We start from the raw sequence: 19,459 nt of genomic DNA on the forward strand, positions 1-19,459 counted from the left end.
GAAGAATTTATTATTATTATTATTATTATTATTATTATTGTTATTATTGGAAGTTATATTCCAGTGAGCTTTTTAGGTCTGAGAGTAGTTTTTTTCTCTTCTATACAACTGGTGTTTCATTTTTCTCTGGCATCACTTCTGACTATAATAGACCATACCTGATACAGTAGTCCCTTTTTATCCACGGTTTCATTTTTGGAAGCTTCAGTGACCCGAGATCAACCACCACCTGGAAGCAAATGTCCCTCCTTCTGACACATGGTTAGAAGGTCTATAGTAGCCTAACAATAGTCATAATGCCTACATCATTCACCTCACTTTATCTCATCACCCAGGCATTTTATCATTTCACATCATCACAAGAAGGGTGGATACAGTACAGTAAGATATTTTGAGAGAGACCTTATTCACATGACTTTTATTACTGTACATTGTTATAATTTTTCTATTTTATCATTATTTATTATTATTAATCTCTTTCTGTGCCTAATTTATAAATTAAACTTTATCATAGGTATGCATGTATAGGAAAAAACATAATATATACAGGTTTGGTTTCAGGCATCCACTGGGGGTCTTGGAACATATCCCCCCTGGATGAGGGAAACTACTGTGCATTGCTGAAGATGAGTGAATGATGAGTTGAACAGATTGCAAACACATCACTTCTAAATCACAGCTGCTGTGAGCTTCAATGTTCTTAATAAAAGACTGTTGTTCAGATTATTGGGCATATGGTCTTTAGGGAAGTATATTCACTGAGTAAGCCTTTATAATATTTTTAAGCCATTTTAGCAGAGTGCTGAGAGGGTATAATGAAGTTTAATAGCCTGAGTATTAATGGCTGGTACTAATAGCTTTTCAGGGTCAGTATGTGATCTTTCAATTTTAAGCATTATGTTTTTTGTTGTTCAGGTATTTTACTTGTGTAAGTCTGCTGCTCTGTTGACTCCAACCCAAAGACATGATTTTATAATGACATTTTAAGTTAATTTCACTATAGCTCTCGTTTTTAGAAAACATGTATTGAATTTTTAAAACCTACTTGGTGAGATCATGGCTTGTTATTTTTTTACATTTCTTCTTCATGAAATGTTTTACTTTATCTCAATAAGCTCCATATTTTACCTGATCCTGGACTTGACATTTTTTATTCTTTCATTTCAATGCAATTGATACCTGGTACATTATATTACAAATTCCTTTTTTTTTTCTTTAAATATTTTATTTAAATATTTAAATGACAGAGAGAGAGCACAAGCAGGGGGAGTGGCAGGCGGAGGGAGATGGAGAAGCAGGCCTCCCCACTGAGCAAGGAGCCCAATGTGGGACTCAATCCCAGGACTCTGGTATCATGACCTGAGCCGAAGGCAGACGCTTAACCGACGGAGCCACCCAGGCATTCCTATACTACAATTCTTATTATGAATGAGAAGGAAAGCAGATTTAAACAACAGACATTTCACAGATGCACATTTTGTGTTCAGCTTTCCATATCTACCCCACACCAGCATCTAGTCAGAGAATAGAGGTGTGGGGGTGGAAATAGTCTTCTCCTTACCCACCACATTTTATCTGTCTGTCCCACCACTCTTCCCAAGCTTTTTCAATTGTATTCCTGAATGACCATGTGCTTGTCATAATCTTCCTGTGTTTTCCATATTGGCTGTACACTAGGGTCAGTGAGAGTCACATGACCTTTTGGGTGGGCAGAAATCTTACTCTAGTGTACTGGAGTCCGCCAAATGAATTGAGAACTTACAAAGATCATTGAGCTTTCCACTTCTTCGTTGCAGCGGTCGTGCTATAAGAATCCGTGTCTGCATTGTTAATTAATTGTTAGGCATACGAATAAGAGGATATTTATCGTATTCTTATATGAAATTGTTTTATATAATATCTTTCTATGTATTTGAATTACTTGCTTATCTATTTAGGGTAATTACTCATGAAGGAAAGGAATGAGAAATTGCTTGCAAAGCACATTTTAGATAGCAAATTTAGCCTACTCAGTTATAGTTCCAGATGAAAAAACTAAATATCAAGAAAAATATTTTTTGACAGGGCAGGAAGGATATTAACAGAAATCTAGTTTAATATTCTTTTTACTGTGCCATGCTGGACATAATAACGTTTAATAGATGTTTAGTGAATAAGTAAATGTTTTGTTCCAAAGATTTATTATTTTTCAAAATAAGGTTTGCTTTTCCCTTACACATGCAACATACCCCTATTACAGAGAAATTAGAAATTCACAAAGAGGATGTTGCAAAAATATCACTTGAATGACTGTATTTTTCTATTATGTGGATGTCTATGAATTCTTTAACAGTTCCACTCCTGTTCAGAAGGTACTGTTTAATATTCCCATTATTTAGACATGTAAATCAATGTCATGAAAAAAACTTCTTCCTATATATATGTATTTATGATAATTTAGCATTTTTCTCTTTGGATTTCTAGTAGTGGACTTACTATATCAAAAAGCATGCTCATTTTTATGACTTTCTCAAGATTCTTTCTCAAGTTGCTTTCTAAAATGTGTTTCTAGCTTCTATTTCTATGGAAGTGAGTTTTTACTTCTACCTCACTATTACTGTCATTGGTAATCATTTTTTCATAAAACAACTCAGTTGACCACCTAACTGCTTTTTGTGAATAAACTCCCATTGTCATCTTCAAACATTTTAGCTCTATTACTTCACTATGAAAGTAAAATTATGGTATCAATCGCTTCCCTATAAGGCACACAAATCTGTCAAGCAGATAATTATCAGCCAGAAAACAGTTTATCTACCTTTTGCAATGATCAATTTATAGTTCATTATTACAATTATAATTTCAGTAATATCCAGAAAATTTTCAAGTTAAGTTATAGAAGAGGTAAAGGAAAAACCACAAAAGATAAATAAAATATTTCTGAGTAGAAACTTCAGATGCCTCTATTCTAAAATGAGGTCAAAAACCTCTCATTTTATTTTCAAGTGATAGGAACAGAAAGTTACATGATCTAAATACTAAAAAATCATAAAATTTTCAGATCTAGGCTGAATACCCAAAAGACTAAAAGCAAAATAGATGTCTGCTGACCACTGAGTACACATTACTCCATAACTGCTACTAAATATAATATATTCATCAGTAACCTTTGAGCCGACGTCAACCTGTTTTTTTCCCATTACAATAGAAATGATTGAATATTTGTCTTGTAAATATATTGATTATTCAGGGAGTGCAAAGCAGGTGATCTGGGTGGCTTTAGATTGAGCAAATGAAGAAAACACAGACTAAATTCACAGGCTTCAGCCCATCTTTATGGAAGCAGACCATATATTGGCTCAGCTTGACTTTCTATTAAAAGGTCATTAGCTTTGATAGGCACAATGTAATCTCTGTGCAAATTTTATGTGGATATTTTCTTTCATCTCTGTCCTTTTTTGTAGTCTTTCTATTTCAGAAAATTTCTTATGTATTGCCTCACTCTAATACTCATCTTCTCAAAAACAGTAATTTCTCCTTAAGCCCCATATTCTAGAAATACGTTATGCGATCAGTCCACTTTATTGAAGATTATTTCAGAGTATTTGGCATTTTATTGTAAACTAATCAGTTGTTGATTTATGATATCTGCTTTATCAATAATTTATCTTTGTGTTTTCAGATTCTAAGAAAACAAAAACACCTGTAGAAGGTATTGGAAATATTTTCCTTTTCTGTCTTATATTTGATGAATCCCAAATTGCATTTCTTATTAAAGGATTATTATAGAAGAAAAAACTATATATGGGATAGGGGAGAGAAAGAGAGAGAGAGAGAATATGAAGGAAAGAGTCAAGTCTTTACTGACAATATTGCTATGAGATATATTTGGTAAAACAAAAAATAAATACTGCATATATTTACCTTTCACAACAATTGTTTTCAAAAAAATATTTGCTTGACAAGAAATTGAACAATGTTCAGTATCAAGCGTTTATTCTACTAGAAAGAATGAATTCAAATAATCTTGGATACCCCAGCATCAATTAGGAACTGAATCATTCCTTTAAGCCTTGAATAGAATCATAACTCATCTGGCAAGGATACCTGTTTCTTTTGTATTTGTTTATATGTGATTATGTGTTCACCTGTATTTAAGAAGACTGCAAGGTATAAATCATTGAAAATGATTAAACAGTGTAATCCTGGGTTGATTCATTGTCAATGTTTTGCACTCAAATTATGGACACACCTACAGTAGTAATCGGCAATACTTCAGAGCAACACTGAAATTTGAGGAGAGAGAATGGGGGAAGGGGATGGAAAAATTACAGTCTAGTCAACATGTTGGGGGAGTAATTTTATCTTTGAAGGTTTTAAGAGCGTAAGAGCAATTGTTTTTTGTTTGTTTGTTTTCATTTTCTTCAACAGAACACCCCAAGGGAAAAAGTAAGGAAATGCATGCAAAGTATATTTGTGTATATGTTTTTTCCTCTTTACAACTACTATTGGCCTGCTAGTATACTTAGACTTGCAGTTTTGAATATCTCTTTTTTATATTTTATGCATGTGAACTCTACTTGTTGTTTTTTGTTAGAATGAAAAAATACACAACCTGAGGGTCAGAGGGACGGAAAACCATGGCAGTCATTCTTAAAGTCATTTTCCAAATTCATACAATTGTCTAATAATATTACCCACAGCCTCATAACTAAAAATACAACTTCATTTCATTAACCAAAACTGTTAATGTAAATTTAGTCTCTGTAATCTGATTTGTTCTCAGTCCTTAAAAAAGAAAAAAAAGAAGTTCTTTTTCAGGCTGGTTTCATAACCACATTCCCATTACCTTTCTTCTTGTAATCCATAAATATTTTGGCATGTTCATATGATATGTGACATTTCATTCTTAATGTGATTTCCCCCCTATAAGCACTATGAGTTCTGTGTAATAGCATTGCTTGGAATCCATACCTTAGGCAGCATCCACTGTTGCTTTAACAGTGTGTTAAAGCTGTTTGCTAACAGTAAAGCTAGATGCCTGGAGGTTGTATCTTTTGCAAAAATATGCTCTCCTCTGAAGAAATTAGGGTATGTTGAACAAATGGAAACAAAAAACCCCTAACTTAACCCTACTCAATCAGCCATTAAAAATCATCGCATTCCCAGAAATGCAGAGCTTTTAAGGATCCCAGTGATATTAAAAAAACAAAAACAAAAACAAAACATCTGTTTTAAAATATACACCACTTTTTGAAAATTTTATGTATGTTTTGGTCCTGCAAAAGGTTAGGACCCTGAGGCATTCTATGTCATAAAAATGCTCTAAAATATTCTGTAGGATGAATCATGAAATTATAGTAAAACTCAGCCAGGGGGAGCAATCTATCTATAGAGAAGTATGTGTTCCTTTAGTTTCAGATTTATGTGTGTGCACAGCTGTTGATGAGCCCTGGATCATGGATACAGAAACACTTTATAAACCATTGCACCAGCAGGAAAATGGAGTACGACCAGAGATGCGAAAAATGATGTTAAATTATATATATATATATATACACACATATATATGTATATATTTATATGATGTTAAAAATGATGTTAAATTATATATATGTATTATATATATATATGTGTATATATATATATATATATATATATATAATCTTAAGGCCCTCACTTTATTGCAGGCTATATAATTTAAAAGATCTCACAGACACACTGCATCTCCTTGGCAATCTTCGGAGCACTGGTATACTTCATTTAAGAAAAAATGCCTTCCCAGGCATTCATTTACATCTCAACTGCTTCCCTCATTGAGAAGTTCAGTGGATTGTGACTTGGGCAGTAATAGGGAAAAGAAAAATAATTTTCCTTTAAACAATGAATAATTCTTTTTAAATTAACTTATTTTCTCTGGTTTTTCATCTAGAGTTGCTTTTTTTAAAAGATTTATTTATTTATTTGAGAGAGAGAGAGCACGCGTGCCAGGGGCAGAGGGAGAGAGAGAGGGGAAGCAGATTCCCCCTTGAGGGATGACTTGGGGCTGGATCCCACGACCCACAAGATCATGACCTGAGCTGAAACCAAGAGTGGGACGCTCAACTGACTCAGCCACCCAGATGCTCCTAGACTTGCTTTTATTGTTGTTATTGTTGTATCTTTGAATTTGTTTGATTTGGATTTTTTGCCTTTAGGATTGCTTCATTCAATTATACATTTCCATCCCTATATTCTTATTTTGCTTCTAATTTTCTAATTATCACAATTAAGAAGTTGTTCTTTTTTAAGTTTAAGAAATCATGGTGGAGAAACAGAGTAAAGAGTACATGAAACCTTCATATACATATTGTTGAAAATTTTTGTGAACTATAATTTTTTCAAAATAAAAAGTAAAAAAAAACAATCATAGATGTGATTTGGCAGTCCCTGTCGAATTAAAGGGTACCTTAATTTTTATTTACTAAAGATAATTCAATAATTACATCCTGAATTATCCTACATAATAAGTGCTCTCAACAGCCTTTTTGTTAACATTGTTCCAAATTAGCACAGGTATTTTCCTGTTCATATGATGGCTTTCTGATGTGATTGGAAGCCCCTTTTTTTAGCTTTGTAATATCACGTATAGCTGGAATTCGGTTTTGTTGCATACCCAGATCGACTTCTAGTATTTTTTCAACTGTCATCACTTTGCAATTTCTTAGAAATGTTACATGGATTGTGCTTCAGCTCAGCAATAAATTAAGCAACACGTTTAATCACTCCATGTTTTTCAAGCAACTTTTGGTAATGTTCTCACTGTGTTTAATTTTAGCTAAGTCACCTAAGTGTCTTCTTTTTGACTTGTGACACTTGGTCAAGTCATTGTTTTAATTTGTTTTACTGCCTGCATGCTTCTTGTGATTGGATAAATTGCTTGATATTCTTACATGATGACACTCTTGGTAAACAAAATTGAACACTTGTGAGACTCGTGACTGTAGAAGATTTGGTGGCCCTCTGTGTTTCTAAAATACAGTTCTTAGAAGTCTTTCAGCATAAACATCTTCTAGTCTCCAAAATATATTCGTTGAATGAAACTTTAAAATAATCTCCCCATACCTTTTCTTTAAAAAATCCAATAATAATGTACCTATGTTAAAACATTTCTTGAAAATCTTCTTTTAAATTAATTGGACAAGCTTGTCAAGGCAAAATACAAAATATTGGAATTGCAGACAATAGCACTTAGTATAAAATTAGTACTTGCCCTTTGTATAAAATTAGTTCTTATTATAACACAAGTGTCATCTTACTCTTGAGGCCAGAATAATGCTTTGTCTCATACAATATTGACAAAAATGGATTCTTAAAAAGAAATACTATCTAATAAGGACTCTATAAGGAGCATTTGCCCTAAAAACAAGGGAAGCGTGTTTTGCTTTCCACTGAAAATTCAATCTATTTTAATGTTTTCAGTTTGCCTCAGCAAAGCCTTTGTCTTAGCTAAACAAATAACTTTTCAATATAAGCAGATTTCACCTTCAAAGAGGAAGTCCCTATGAAATCTGTCCATCCTTATCTGAAAATTATTTTAAAACAGCTGTAATAATTATCCTTTGGTTCATTTTTTATCCCAAATTTATTTCATGTTGATCTAATACAATAGCAAATTAATTATTTTCCATTCTTTATAGACTCTATTTTTTGGTTTATTATCCATGAAAAATTTTAGTTCCTCTTACATAGAATATTTGTATGCTGTTCTGTGAGGGAACTCAGTGAGGGAAAGAGAAGGAAAGATTTGTTTTATTAGTTTTATTAGTTTATTTATTAGTTGTTGCAGTCCAGCTTTAGCACATATATGTTTGTATTAAAACAATTAAATTGTGACATATAAAATTGGAATAATAATAATAACAACAATAATAATATGTTTCAGAACAGGAAAAGAAAGAAAAACATGTGGAAGCAGGTAACTGTTTTTAAATTCCTCTATCTTCCTTTCATTTTATTATTTAATTTGCAATTGAATACTGAATCCCAATAGAATGGCTTAGAATGTTGACTTTTTTCTTTTCTTGTTTGATACAGCAAAGTCATCAAAGAAGGAACATTCAGGTGAGTTAGACTGGTATTTCTGGGTTCTTTCTACCTGATGTCCAACGTTTATTAATGCTGCAGCCTCAGACAGGTGGTAAGGGCCATGCCAGGAGAGGGCAGGAAATCTCTTCATCTCATGGTCTTTATTTCAAGTTCTTGACATAGAGTTAACATCAGTGCAGTTTTAGAAAACAAAAGCCAGAATATGTTACACTCTTGCTACCCAGTGAGTGTTCTGTAAACCAGCAGCATGAGGTTGTTAGAAATGCAGTGTCTCTGGCTCTGCATTGGACCCACTGAATCAGAATCCATAACTTCCTAAGATCCCCAGTGACTCTGTCAAAGCAGTGTTTGAGAAGTACTGATGAGTGTAAAATAACAAAAACAAAACAAAACAAGAAAAAAAAAAACACTTTCTGTAAAAGCATCCAATATTGCTTTACTTGTAAAATATGGAATATTTAATTCAGCAAATATTCTCTCCCTATTCAAAATGTTACTTAATGACATTTCTTGAGTACTCAGGGGAGCTGCAATGAAAGTAGAGGTAGATTTTGCCCTCAATACATTTACATTCTAATGGGGGAAAATTGAATTGAGAATCAGACAATCAGTAAAACACACATACAAACAAACACATCTAAAAATGCAGTTGGTACGAATACCAAATGGTTTTCTTACAGGTTTCTAGCATTTAGTCTGTCCTATTAGTTGCTTCAAATGAAAATAAATGCAAGTTTCTAAAACTTATTTTACTGACTTCATTTTAAAATATTATGTGTTGATTTTGCCTTCAAATTTCTCCTCAAAGAACTTCACTGAGTTTTCATGTGTATATGTTTGTGTGTATGTGTATAGGCGGTCATAGATTCATATAATGTCCACTAGTTGCTCTTCCCATTTTTTTGTATTTAAATGGAAATTACATCTACTCAGTGTTATGTAAATAACCAACCATACAAATATAGCTCTACTATTTCCCACCCCCACCATTTTATTGTATTTTATTGTATTTAAATTTTATTGTATTTAAATGGAAATTACATCTACTCAGTGTTATGTAAATAACCAACCATACAAATATAGCTCTACTATTTCCCACCCCCACCACCACAGAGCAAACCACAGGTTCAAAGCTACATTTCTTATTCTTCTTCTAAATTTATAAAACTTCCTCAGACAACTCAATCCATTTAGTTATTCCTCCAACTAGTTCCCATAGCATCATCCTCTTTCCTATAGCATCATCCCCTTTCCTTTATAATAGCACTTATTATACTGTTATAATCACATTACCTTGCTTTTTTCCATTTTAAATAGTCAGAAATTAGAGTGCCTATTATAAAGGCAGGCACACAGTAGGCACTTGATAATGGTTTCTTTTTTTTTTTTTTAAAGATTTTATTTATTTGACAGTGAGAGACACAGCGAGAGAGGGAACACAAGCAGGGGAAGTGGGAGAGGGAGAAGCAGGCTTCCTGCTGAGCAGGGAGCCCGATATGGGGCTCGATGCGGGGCTCGATGCGGAGCTCAATCCCAGGACCCTAGGATCATGACCTGAGCCTAAGGCAGACGCTTAACTACTGAGCCACCCAGGCGCCCCTTGATAATGGTTTCTTAAATGAAAGGAGAAACACCAAATAGAATAACCACGTTTAAAAAAAATTTAAATGGGAATGACTTTTAAATAATTTCCAAGATGAAATGCTCACATTTCACCATTTTACATTAACATTGGTATTATTTATCCTTTGGGAAGGAATGCTTTTGTCCACTTTACAAAGAACAGAGTATTTGTTCATTTGTGAGTAACATTCGGGGGTGGGCCAAACACATATTCTCATTTATGCACATATGCAGAAAACTAAACTAAAATATATATCATAGAAACATATAAACATGGAGAGACATGCAGAATGACTAGGGTATAATCAGTTTCAAGAATATTAATAGCTAACCGTTATTGTCTAATATTAAACCTGACAAAATACAAAACTTAAATTGCTTGAAATCGTTATCTGTTCATTTCAGGGTATGATTACAGTGTAGCAGCGTGGCAGTAATTAGTTGTATTTTAACAATTGAAACCATTGGATAATTTATCAATCCATTTTGTTCTTTTCATACCACTTTAAGGAAAATGCATTGGCTTGTACATAAAAACAATCAGATTCTTAACTAATTTAAAAGGCAAACAAAAGGAGTAAGTTGTGAATGAGCATTCTGTATTGAGAGAAGATATAAAAATGTAAAAAAAAAATCCGTGGTTCATGGTGCATATTTATAGTATACAAAAGAAAATGGCACAGTGTTGTATTTTCTTTTTCTCAGATCTATGGTTTTCCTTAGTTTCCAAGGTTATAATACAATCTTTTAAAAATTTTAAATAACCTTAAATCTATTTTAGAGAGAGACAATGGACTTGTAATTAATTTAGACTTTATTGTTTCTTGTCTTTAACAGCTCCAAGTGAAAAACAAGTAAAAGCAAGTATGTTGAATAAAACTTAAGAAAACGAAAAGAGCATATTTCAGCAGCTTACTAATTTTTCTGTTATAGACAAGGCTAATGCTAATTTTTGAGGCTGGCTTACCAAATGTTTCTTGCTATTAATATTTGTTGTGTTGAAATAATATATGTAATTATTCAACCTTTTCTTTTATGTGAATTTATTCTTCTTAAAATTTATTTTCGTTTGCAAATGTTAATTTGTCCAGATCATAACTCCTTTTTGAGTAGTTTGTATTTTTGTTTCTTAACTTGCAGAATAAATGATATCTTCAGTTTCTTAAACACATCAGACTTAATTTTCCTAATAATTAATCACTTGACCAAACCAGTAGGCAAGATAATTTGTCTACCAGTGAAACTCATGGTGTCTTTAATGAAATGAAGCCCCCAAAAATTTTAACTACTGCTGGTGTAATGTTATAATTTCCTTTCAAGGTTTATATCTTCAGATTATGAACATTGGCTGATAACTGATACCATGGCATTTGCATCAATATTAGCTTTGACGGTATGCTTAGGGACAAATGCTGGTTTCTTTGATGGTTTTTCTCAATAAGATGAAATACCTAACAGATGGTCACTAATGAAAATTATTTTAGGCATAATGACATGTATTTGATTTTAGAAAAAAATATACTTTTCTCTGAGGTTTATGGTCAAACCTGTCTTATGCATGATGTAAATATGATTATATTTTTTCATCTGGTTTGGAGCTGCATAGTACCATCATTATTAATGGCACTAAGTAAAATATGCATTTGTTTTATATATTATATTTTAATATCATTTATAATAATGATATTACATATCATTATTAATGATGGTACTAATATATAAAACAAATGCATATTTTACTTAGTGCCAGGATTTTGAGATAGAGTATATATCATTGGTGGATATATCAGAGAAAAATTAGAAAATATAATTTTGAGTAACTTGGTGGGAATGTCTTTTAAAAAATTACAGTTGGAAGTGTTTACATAGACATTATAGACTTTGAGAGGTGTAACATGAATCTTAAAATTCCATTTATATTTTCATGAAAATTTTTAGTTGAATGTAAAGCTGATTGGAACTCTTTATTATGGAATCTTCAGTATGCTAATACTTAGTCTGTAGAAGTGCATAATCAAGAAAATGTATAAAACAAAACATAATTTTGCAGCACTGGTAGAGAACTTTAGATTGAAGATTATGCTAAAAACGAACATTTTCTTCCTAGAAAAATGTGACATATAGATAAAAATGTTGATTTGAGTAAAACAACTCTGTAAGATCTGCTATCTATGAAGCACACTATCCAATCAAGTTTTGGAGAGATCAGCATTTTTTGCAGGAAATTAGCAAATTAAGTTGCTAAATCATCTTAGACCCAATATAAAAGTTTCAAAAGAATTAATACTCAACTCTCCATATGGTTGAGAGATTTAGACTTAACATGGGCATTATCTCTCAATAAAAAAATTAGAGATAATTCATAAATTGTTTAAATTCTCTATTAACAACACGACTATCCATTTCTTCAACTAAGAATTACTTTTCAATCTTGAAACTATAAAACAGAATTTTTACACATCTTCTATATATAGTGGGTCACTTATAAAGTTATTGCCTAATGTAAAAATTGCATATCATTAAAAATACTCTTGAAAATTCTTAAAATCACCCATATGGTATGGTGCACATAGTTTTGTGTATATAACCTAAACATTTAGGATATTATTTTACATTATCTTAAATTATGAGAGCAAATGAGAGTGAGATGTATAGCTTAATTAAGATAAATTAAATATTTGTGTGATACAATTTCATGGTATTGAATTAAAGAGGAGAGGTAAGATTGAGTCTGTGGAAAAAAATAAAAGGTAATTTGGCATTAGCGCTCATTCAAGAAAATAACTAGAATGTCAATTAAGTTGGTGGTGTGGAACAGTTTCTTCTAGATTCTGAGGAAACCAAAATTACTGTAGGAAAAATACTGGAGGACACAGATATACTCGGGAACTGTACCAGTTCGGGGTGGTAGTTATCATGGTACCATGAACTTGAAGAAAAAGGAAATTTTTCAGGTTCAATGATGTAGTACTATGGCGGGGCACTTAATACCCCTATATACAAAGTTATGTGTCAGAGATTATGTGGATGGAGGAAGACTGCCTTGGACCAAGCAGGTATGCCAAACCTAGATTTACAATTTCTGCAAGTCAACACACATTCCTTTATCATAGGATGTACAAAAATGCCTCACCACAATTCCCTTTGTACATAGGATGTACAAAAATGCCTCACCCAATTCCCTTCTCCGCAGTCCACTGTACCTGCTTTCCCACATGCTGGATAGCAACAGAAGAGTTGATGTTATGACTTAGGAAGAGGACAAAACAAGCAGATTTTTAAGCCCTAGGTCATTTCAGATACTTAACGTTCTCCTTGATGAATCTTCTAGAGGGCATGTAGTAGATGATTAGCAAATATATTTGACCACATCGTACCCTTTTTTCCCCCTAAAGACACTTCAGTGACCAGGGTGCCTCAAGACCTTGGGAAACACTGCTATACATTACCTCCTTCTTCGTATCAAGGACCACAGGGCTCTGATCATGTATTCCAAGAGCATGTTCTTCTAGCCTCTGGTCAGTTTGAATTTTGAGCAAAAAAGGCTCCAAAGACCAGATCAGGACCAAAGGCTAGTCATTTTTAATTGTAGGTTCAAATTTATATGAAATGGCGATAATCAGGCCTTTTTCTTCCCTTGATACTGCACGGCATTCACTAGATTTGTGGTACGCTCCTCCACCAAGCCTATGTTTATCACCTGAACTACATTTCGGTACCTAAATGTGTGGGTCAGATATCAATCACTTGATCTACTAAAGCATGTCAGGATTCTTCAGGAGAAGGCAGTATACAGAATTTTAAAATAAAGTCCGTTTGGGGCACCTGGCTGCCTTAGTCAGTGGAGCATGTGACTACTGATCTTGGGGTTGTGAGTTTGAGCCCCATATTGAGTGTAGAGATTACTTTTTAAAAAAGGGAAAAAAATAAAGTCCTTTTGAATTTCATTAGTTATATAATATTAGAAGAGTACTTGGGGACAATTTATATTAGTCAAAAAGTGGCATGGCCTCTGGGATTCAATTATATACTCTGTCATGGAAGTTACTGGGGGGAATATCTATGGGCCTGAACAATAGATCTGATATTAATGAGGTGTGTCTAGAACACAGATTGCATGATATGTATGACCATGAATCTCAGTTGGTTAAGACAGAATTCATATTCATATCATTTCAGAATAATTATTACTAGCACCTACTTTCACTTGCTCAGTTTGGATAATAAATTATAAGATCACAACCCAAATCACAGACAATGCTGCCTGAATGAATTCAAAATCGTATTGATAAAATTCTAAGAAAAGATAAGCTACACACTTGGAAAAGATGTTTGTAGCATATATAAGTAACAAGAGTTAGGTAGCAAAAAAATAAATAACTCCAAAAATGAAAAACAAGACAAAGAACTTGATAGACAGTGAGCAGAAAAAAATGGACAAAAATATATAAGTAAGCATCAAAAAAAAGAAAACTCTATAAATCGTTTATAAACATATCAAAAGATGTTCAGTCTCTTGGTATAATGGAATTTTAATTAAAAGCACAATAAGATACTATTGTACCCATGCCAGATTGACCAAAAAAGAGAAAAATGATTATTCTGGTAATGGTAATGATATGAAGCAATAAAAGCTCTCACATGTACTGTTGGTATGAATGTAAAATTTGGGGGAATATTGTGGCATATTTCTGGAAAAATTGAACATGAGCAAATGCACTGATCCAGTAATTTCACTTCTAAGAAAATTCTTGCACATGTGTACCAGGAAACATGTGTGCGAATGTTCATAACAGGATTACTTATAACAGCACAAAATCAGACATGGCCTAATGTCCATTGGCAGGAGAATGGATGTATAATTATTAAAAAGTATATATATATAGATAGATAGATAGATATAGATATATAGTGGAATAGTATACAACAGTTAAAATTGATAATCAACTACAGCTACTCATGTCAACATGGCTTCTGTAAGAGGTTAAACTGAATTTATTTAAGCAAACAACGATTTGAATCAAACAGTGCCAAAAATGAAAAAGTAGTTAGGGGTGCTCCATAGGCAGGGGCTAGGACAGAGGTTTAAGAAAACACAGAAGCAAAGCAAAGAAATAATTTAATTGGCTAGAACTTAAATGTTTTTCTTATTTGGGAACATTTATTATTTGGCTGTCATGAGAGCTGTTCTTAAGTTCTAGTTTTTCAGATTCCAGAAAAATCTAGATGACTCTGGCTTTGGTTTGTTTATATAAGCTACTGAAGTCACTAGAGCTACCCCAGTCTAATAGCCTCTTTAACTATTTTAACACTGCATCTCAACATGATGTTTTGAAAGAATCAAATCACAAGAATTAAACAATAGAAACCAATTTTTATAGTTATCTAACTAAACAATATAATTTGATCTATGTAAAATGGTCTTATCTTTGTTTAGAGATAAGTACATGTAATAAAAAACTGTACTGAAAAATAGGGAAATGATTAATACAAAATTTAAGACAATAGTAATTCTGAGATGAAGGGAAAGGCATGAGGTAGTGGAAGGTTTCAAAGGCTTTGTGATATTTTATTTCTTAAACTCACAGGGTGTTATAAAGGTGTGCATATTTTTTATTACCATTCCTTAAAATGGGCACATATGATATATGCCTCTATGCCTCTCATTTCTATATTTTTCATAATTAACCAGGCTTTAAAAGCCCAGAGCATGAGGAGATAGAAGTGGCGACATCATGTCGCAGCTCCCTGGCAGCTGTGATGGACCACCGAGAGATGAGCAGCTGGGGTTGGGGGCAGATATAAGTGAAGGATGTGCTTGTCTGCGGTTATCAAGAGTGATATATTGTGTTTCTGAAAGTATCACTGAAGTGGAAAACTGATGAAGTAGCAGATAGAAGCAATATTTGCAAGAAAAAAAGGCCTTGACTTGGCAAAAGGAGACAGGATGCAGGCCAGACTGGTATTAAATATGGGGCAGGGATTGGTCATGCTTTGGGGTGGCAAGGAAAATAAATGGTGCAGGTATGTGCTGGTGAGGTGGGGAAAATATGAGGTAGTGTAGTCTGCTTTTGTTTTCTCTATGAATCTCTCAAAAGCAGCTTGCCTCTATACTGTAGGATACTGGAAGCTTGAGGAGGGGAGAGAATGCATGAGCCAGTTGTCTAGTATGGGAAAACAACTCCTCAAGGTCTGCACTAGTATTGTTGGTCAGTGCTGAGCTATCCCTTAAATACTGAACTAAGACAATTCAAGTGAGATCTGTAGCAGGGTGAGGCCCTTCCTCCAGTTTGGATGACTGCTCAGGTGGCAGGGATAAAGTAGTTTTGGTGTTTTGGGGGTGTAATGGGTTGAATTATGTCCCCCCCCAAAGAATATGTTAAAGTCCTAAGTCAGTGTCCATGAATGTGACCATATTTCAAAATAGGGTCTTTACAGAAGTAATCAAGTTAGGATGAGGTCACACCGGATTAGAGTGGGCCCTGAATCCAGTGACTGGATAAGAAGAGGGAGATTTGGAGACATGCAGATACACACAAACAGAAGAGAACCATGTGAACACAAAAGGAGAAATTGGAGTGATGCAGCTATAAACCAGTAAATACCAAGGATCGCCAGCAAGGAAGGATTCTTTCCAGGAGAATTCAGATATAGCTTCAGAGGATGGGCTGGAGACACCTTCATTTTGGATTTCTTGCCTCTAGAACTGTGAAAGAATAAATTTCTGATGGCTTTAGCCACCCAACAGTTTAAAAGCAGCCTGGAGGACTACTACAGCTGATGACTATAAAAGCAGACACGAAGTGAGCGATTGCACCGTGGCTCATTTATATATTAGCTTGGTAAGAGTAAAAGTGAGGACATGAAGAAGATCTGGAGCAGTGAGAGAGGGGTAAGATCAGAAGAATGAAAGTATTGACCAAGTCAGATACTATTTGGAAAAGGTTCTTGAGTAAGTGAGATGTAAAGGGAAAAATGAGGCTGTGGTGCCAGAGAATAGGATTTTGGGGATCAGAGTTTTGGCAACAGAGGAAAAGTCCAAAAATATGTTGACAGGTGGTAGTGAGTAGAGAACTGGAGTCCAGGTTTTAAAAGTGAGGAGGCTAAAGAAATCAGAGATGAAGTGGGCATGTGAACTGTGTGTGTAAGTGACTCCCAATCCTGGTTAAATATTAAAATATCTTGGGAAGCTTCCAAATATATGAATAGCCAGGCCTCATCCCAGACTCACTAACTCAGAATCTCAAAGCTTTCAAAGCTCTATAGCCCACCTAGGCCTACTACATCTGAAAGTCATGGACTTATAACAGCCCCCCAGCTTATTCTAATGTGCAGCTGTGACTGAGACTTGTTCTTAATGAAATCTCACAGTAGTAGTGGAGAGGATGAAGACTGTGTGCAAAAAATACTCAATGAGGGATGGGGCAAGAGTATAAGGTCGGTTAATGAAAAAGAGGCATAGAGCCAGGTGCAACCTGACTGTGTATTTCAAAGGAACTGGGATTTAGAGGAAGCAAGGAGGTAACAACCTCTGAGAAATAATAAGAAGTAAAGAGGAGAGATACATCACTTCCAGGCACTTTGGTATGCAGGGAATGTGAAAGCAAACATTGTCCATTTCAGAAGACTGCCTGCAGGGATGCAGTGTCCTTAAGGAGCTTGGGTGTGTTTAAAAGAAGAAAGCAAAGCACACGTTCTAATAGAGGCTGAGGATGTAGGGGTGTGTACTGTGGTGGAGAGTTGACTTTGGAAAGGGCCTGTTTTTTAAAAGAAATGTGAACTCTGTTTTCCGCTGGAAGCCCATACTCATGGTGGGAACGGAGGTAAACGGGGATGGGGATCACTGAAGAATTAGTCTTGATTGTCTCTCAGGGGAAGTTTGGTAATCAGTTTTCAAACTATGGTCTGGATATAGCATCACCTGGGAACTGATTAGAAATGTAAATTCTCAGGACATGCCCCAGACTCAAACTAATCAAAACCTCTGGGCTCAGCATCTGTGTTTTAACAGCCCTCGGAGTGACTCTGATGCATGCTCAAGTTTGAGAACCACTGGTGTCTTTATCCAGAAGGTATATAACAGCCAGGGGTCTGGGTAGTCCAGCCTGGAGAAGAGGATACTTACTTCTTGTCTAGGTGCAATTGGTAAAGGTTTGGGTATCTAATATTATGGAATTAAAGCCTAAATATGATGTGAAGACCTCCTCTGACATGTGATCTTTCTCACAGCCCAAGGTCTATGGCATAGGGAGGGCAAAGGGATCTCATGAGGAGTCCTGTTGTTTGGTTGTCCCCAGAGCCTCAGTTGCTGAATGCATATGAGTGAGGGGGACACGTACAGATACTAATAAGAATAAAAATAAACATAAAAATTCATGTGACCAAGGAGAACTACATCAAAAATAAAAAGTTAATAAAATAAGTAAAGATTTGTAAATATTCACCAGTTCATTATTATTTTTCTTATTTTCTTATGAACTAGAGAAAACTTAAATTAGCTTTGATTTGAGGTCCAAAATCTTGTACTAGGACCAGCATTTCAGATTATGTCTTCAAGGCAGCTCTCTTATATTCCACACTAGATATTCAGAGAAACTCCAAGAACACATTTTGGCCTTTTATCTCTCTCTCTCAATCTCTCTCTCTCTCTCTCTGTCTCCAAAAAATATTCAAATGGAATTTCCTGTAATATTGTGGTAAATCTTTTATAATATAAAGCTAATTGATCAAGGTCAAATACTGCTTACTGTCCCCATAATTAAAGGCTAAATGAAGAAGTCCTTTGAAGTCCTCTTCCCCAGAACTCATACATCATTTTAGATCTGAATATAAACTGATTGGTATTCCAGTGTATTTTGTGAAATAAGCCACCTTGTTTTATGGTCACCGCTTACATAGGCATTAGAATTTAAAGCCACAGAGTTGTATCTTGGAGAGATAAGAGAGTTCATTACTTAAAAATACATATAAGCACTTTATAGAGTGGTTTTCTCTGCTGCTTGCTTTGCTCTCAGGTGCCACATTTTATCCTTGGGGCACTTTTAGTCTTGTCTGACTTACAATACCATAAGATAGCAACCTGGCATTTCTGATATCCATGTCTCATTCTTTAATATCTGAATTTACAGAAACTGAACGAGCCAAAGAAGAGACTAGTGCTGCCTCAACTAAAAAAGGTAAATGTAGCTTAAAGAAAAAGATGTCATAGCTATAGCTTATTTCTGCTAAGGTTTCTAACTTAATGTATTGTTCAGTGCTTATAGAAGAGTTCTATTTATTGATTTTACTATTTCATTGATACAGAAGGAAACCCACTTTGCACAAGATTTATGGTATCCATGTTTACAAGGCTTTGTCTTCAGTGTTCTAGTGCCAATGGTTTCAATCCTTTAGGGTGATAAACTAAAACTAGTAATTATAGTCCAATTACAAGTTAGTGTTTGAAAAATTGAAGAAATGCTGCTATTTAAACTCAACAAGATCCCAATCATCTGGAGAGCATTTAAATTCAATATACTGCCTTAGGAAGGCAGGCTTGAACAAATGAAACTTGGACTAGGAGAGCTTACGTGAACAATGTTCACTTTGTGCTTGTGTAATACTAAATTAGAAAATGTGCTCCTTAAAATGCTCACATGGGGACATTTTGCTTTAAGAAATATTGGGAAGCTTGGAATTTAAGTTTTCAAAGTTATTTCTCTTATCATGTCTAATCAGAGGCAACTACTTATATGAATATTGACTCCCTTTAGGAGACATTTTAAATAAT

At 34.2% G+C, this 19,459-nt stretch overlaps 1 protein-coding gene across 1 annotated transcript in view; it reads left to right on the forward strand.

The window, feature by feature from the left end:
• TRDN (triadin) overlaps positions 1-19,459 on the forward strand; it is a 291,637-nt gene that overhangs the window by 185,610 nt on the left and 86,568 nt on the right. The window contains 6 exon segments of the mRNA XM_078055860.1: positions 3,662-3,691; positions 4,411-4,428; positions 7,904-7,936; positions 8,056-8,082; positions 10,528-10,554; positions 18,819-18,866. Of these exon segments, the coding sequence (XP_077911986.1) occupies positions 3,662-3,691; positions 4,411-4,428; positions 7,904-7,936; positions 8,056-8,082; positions 10,528-10,554; positions 18,819-18,866 (183 nt within the window).

The sequence above is a fragment of the Halichoerus grypus genome, chromosome 9 (assembly GCF_964656455.1).
Source record: "Halichoerus grypus chromosome 9, mHalGry1.hap1.1, whole genome shotgun sequence".
Classification (NCBI taxonomy): Eukaryota; Metazoa; Chordata; class Mammalia; order Carnivora; family Phocidae; genus Halichoerus; species Halichoerus grypus.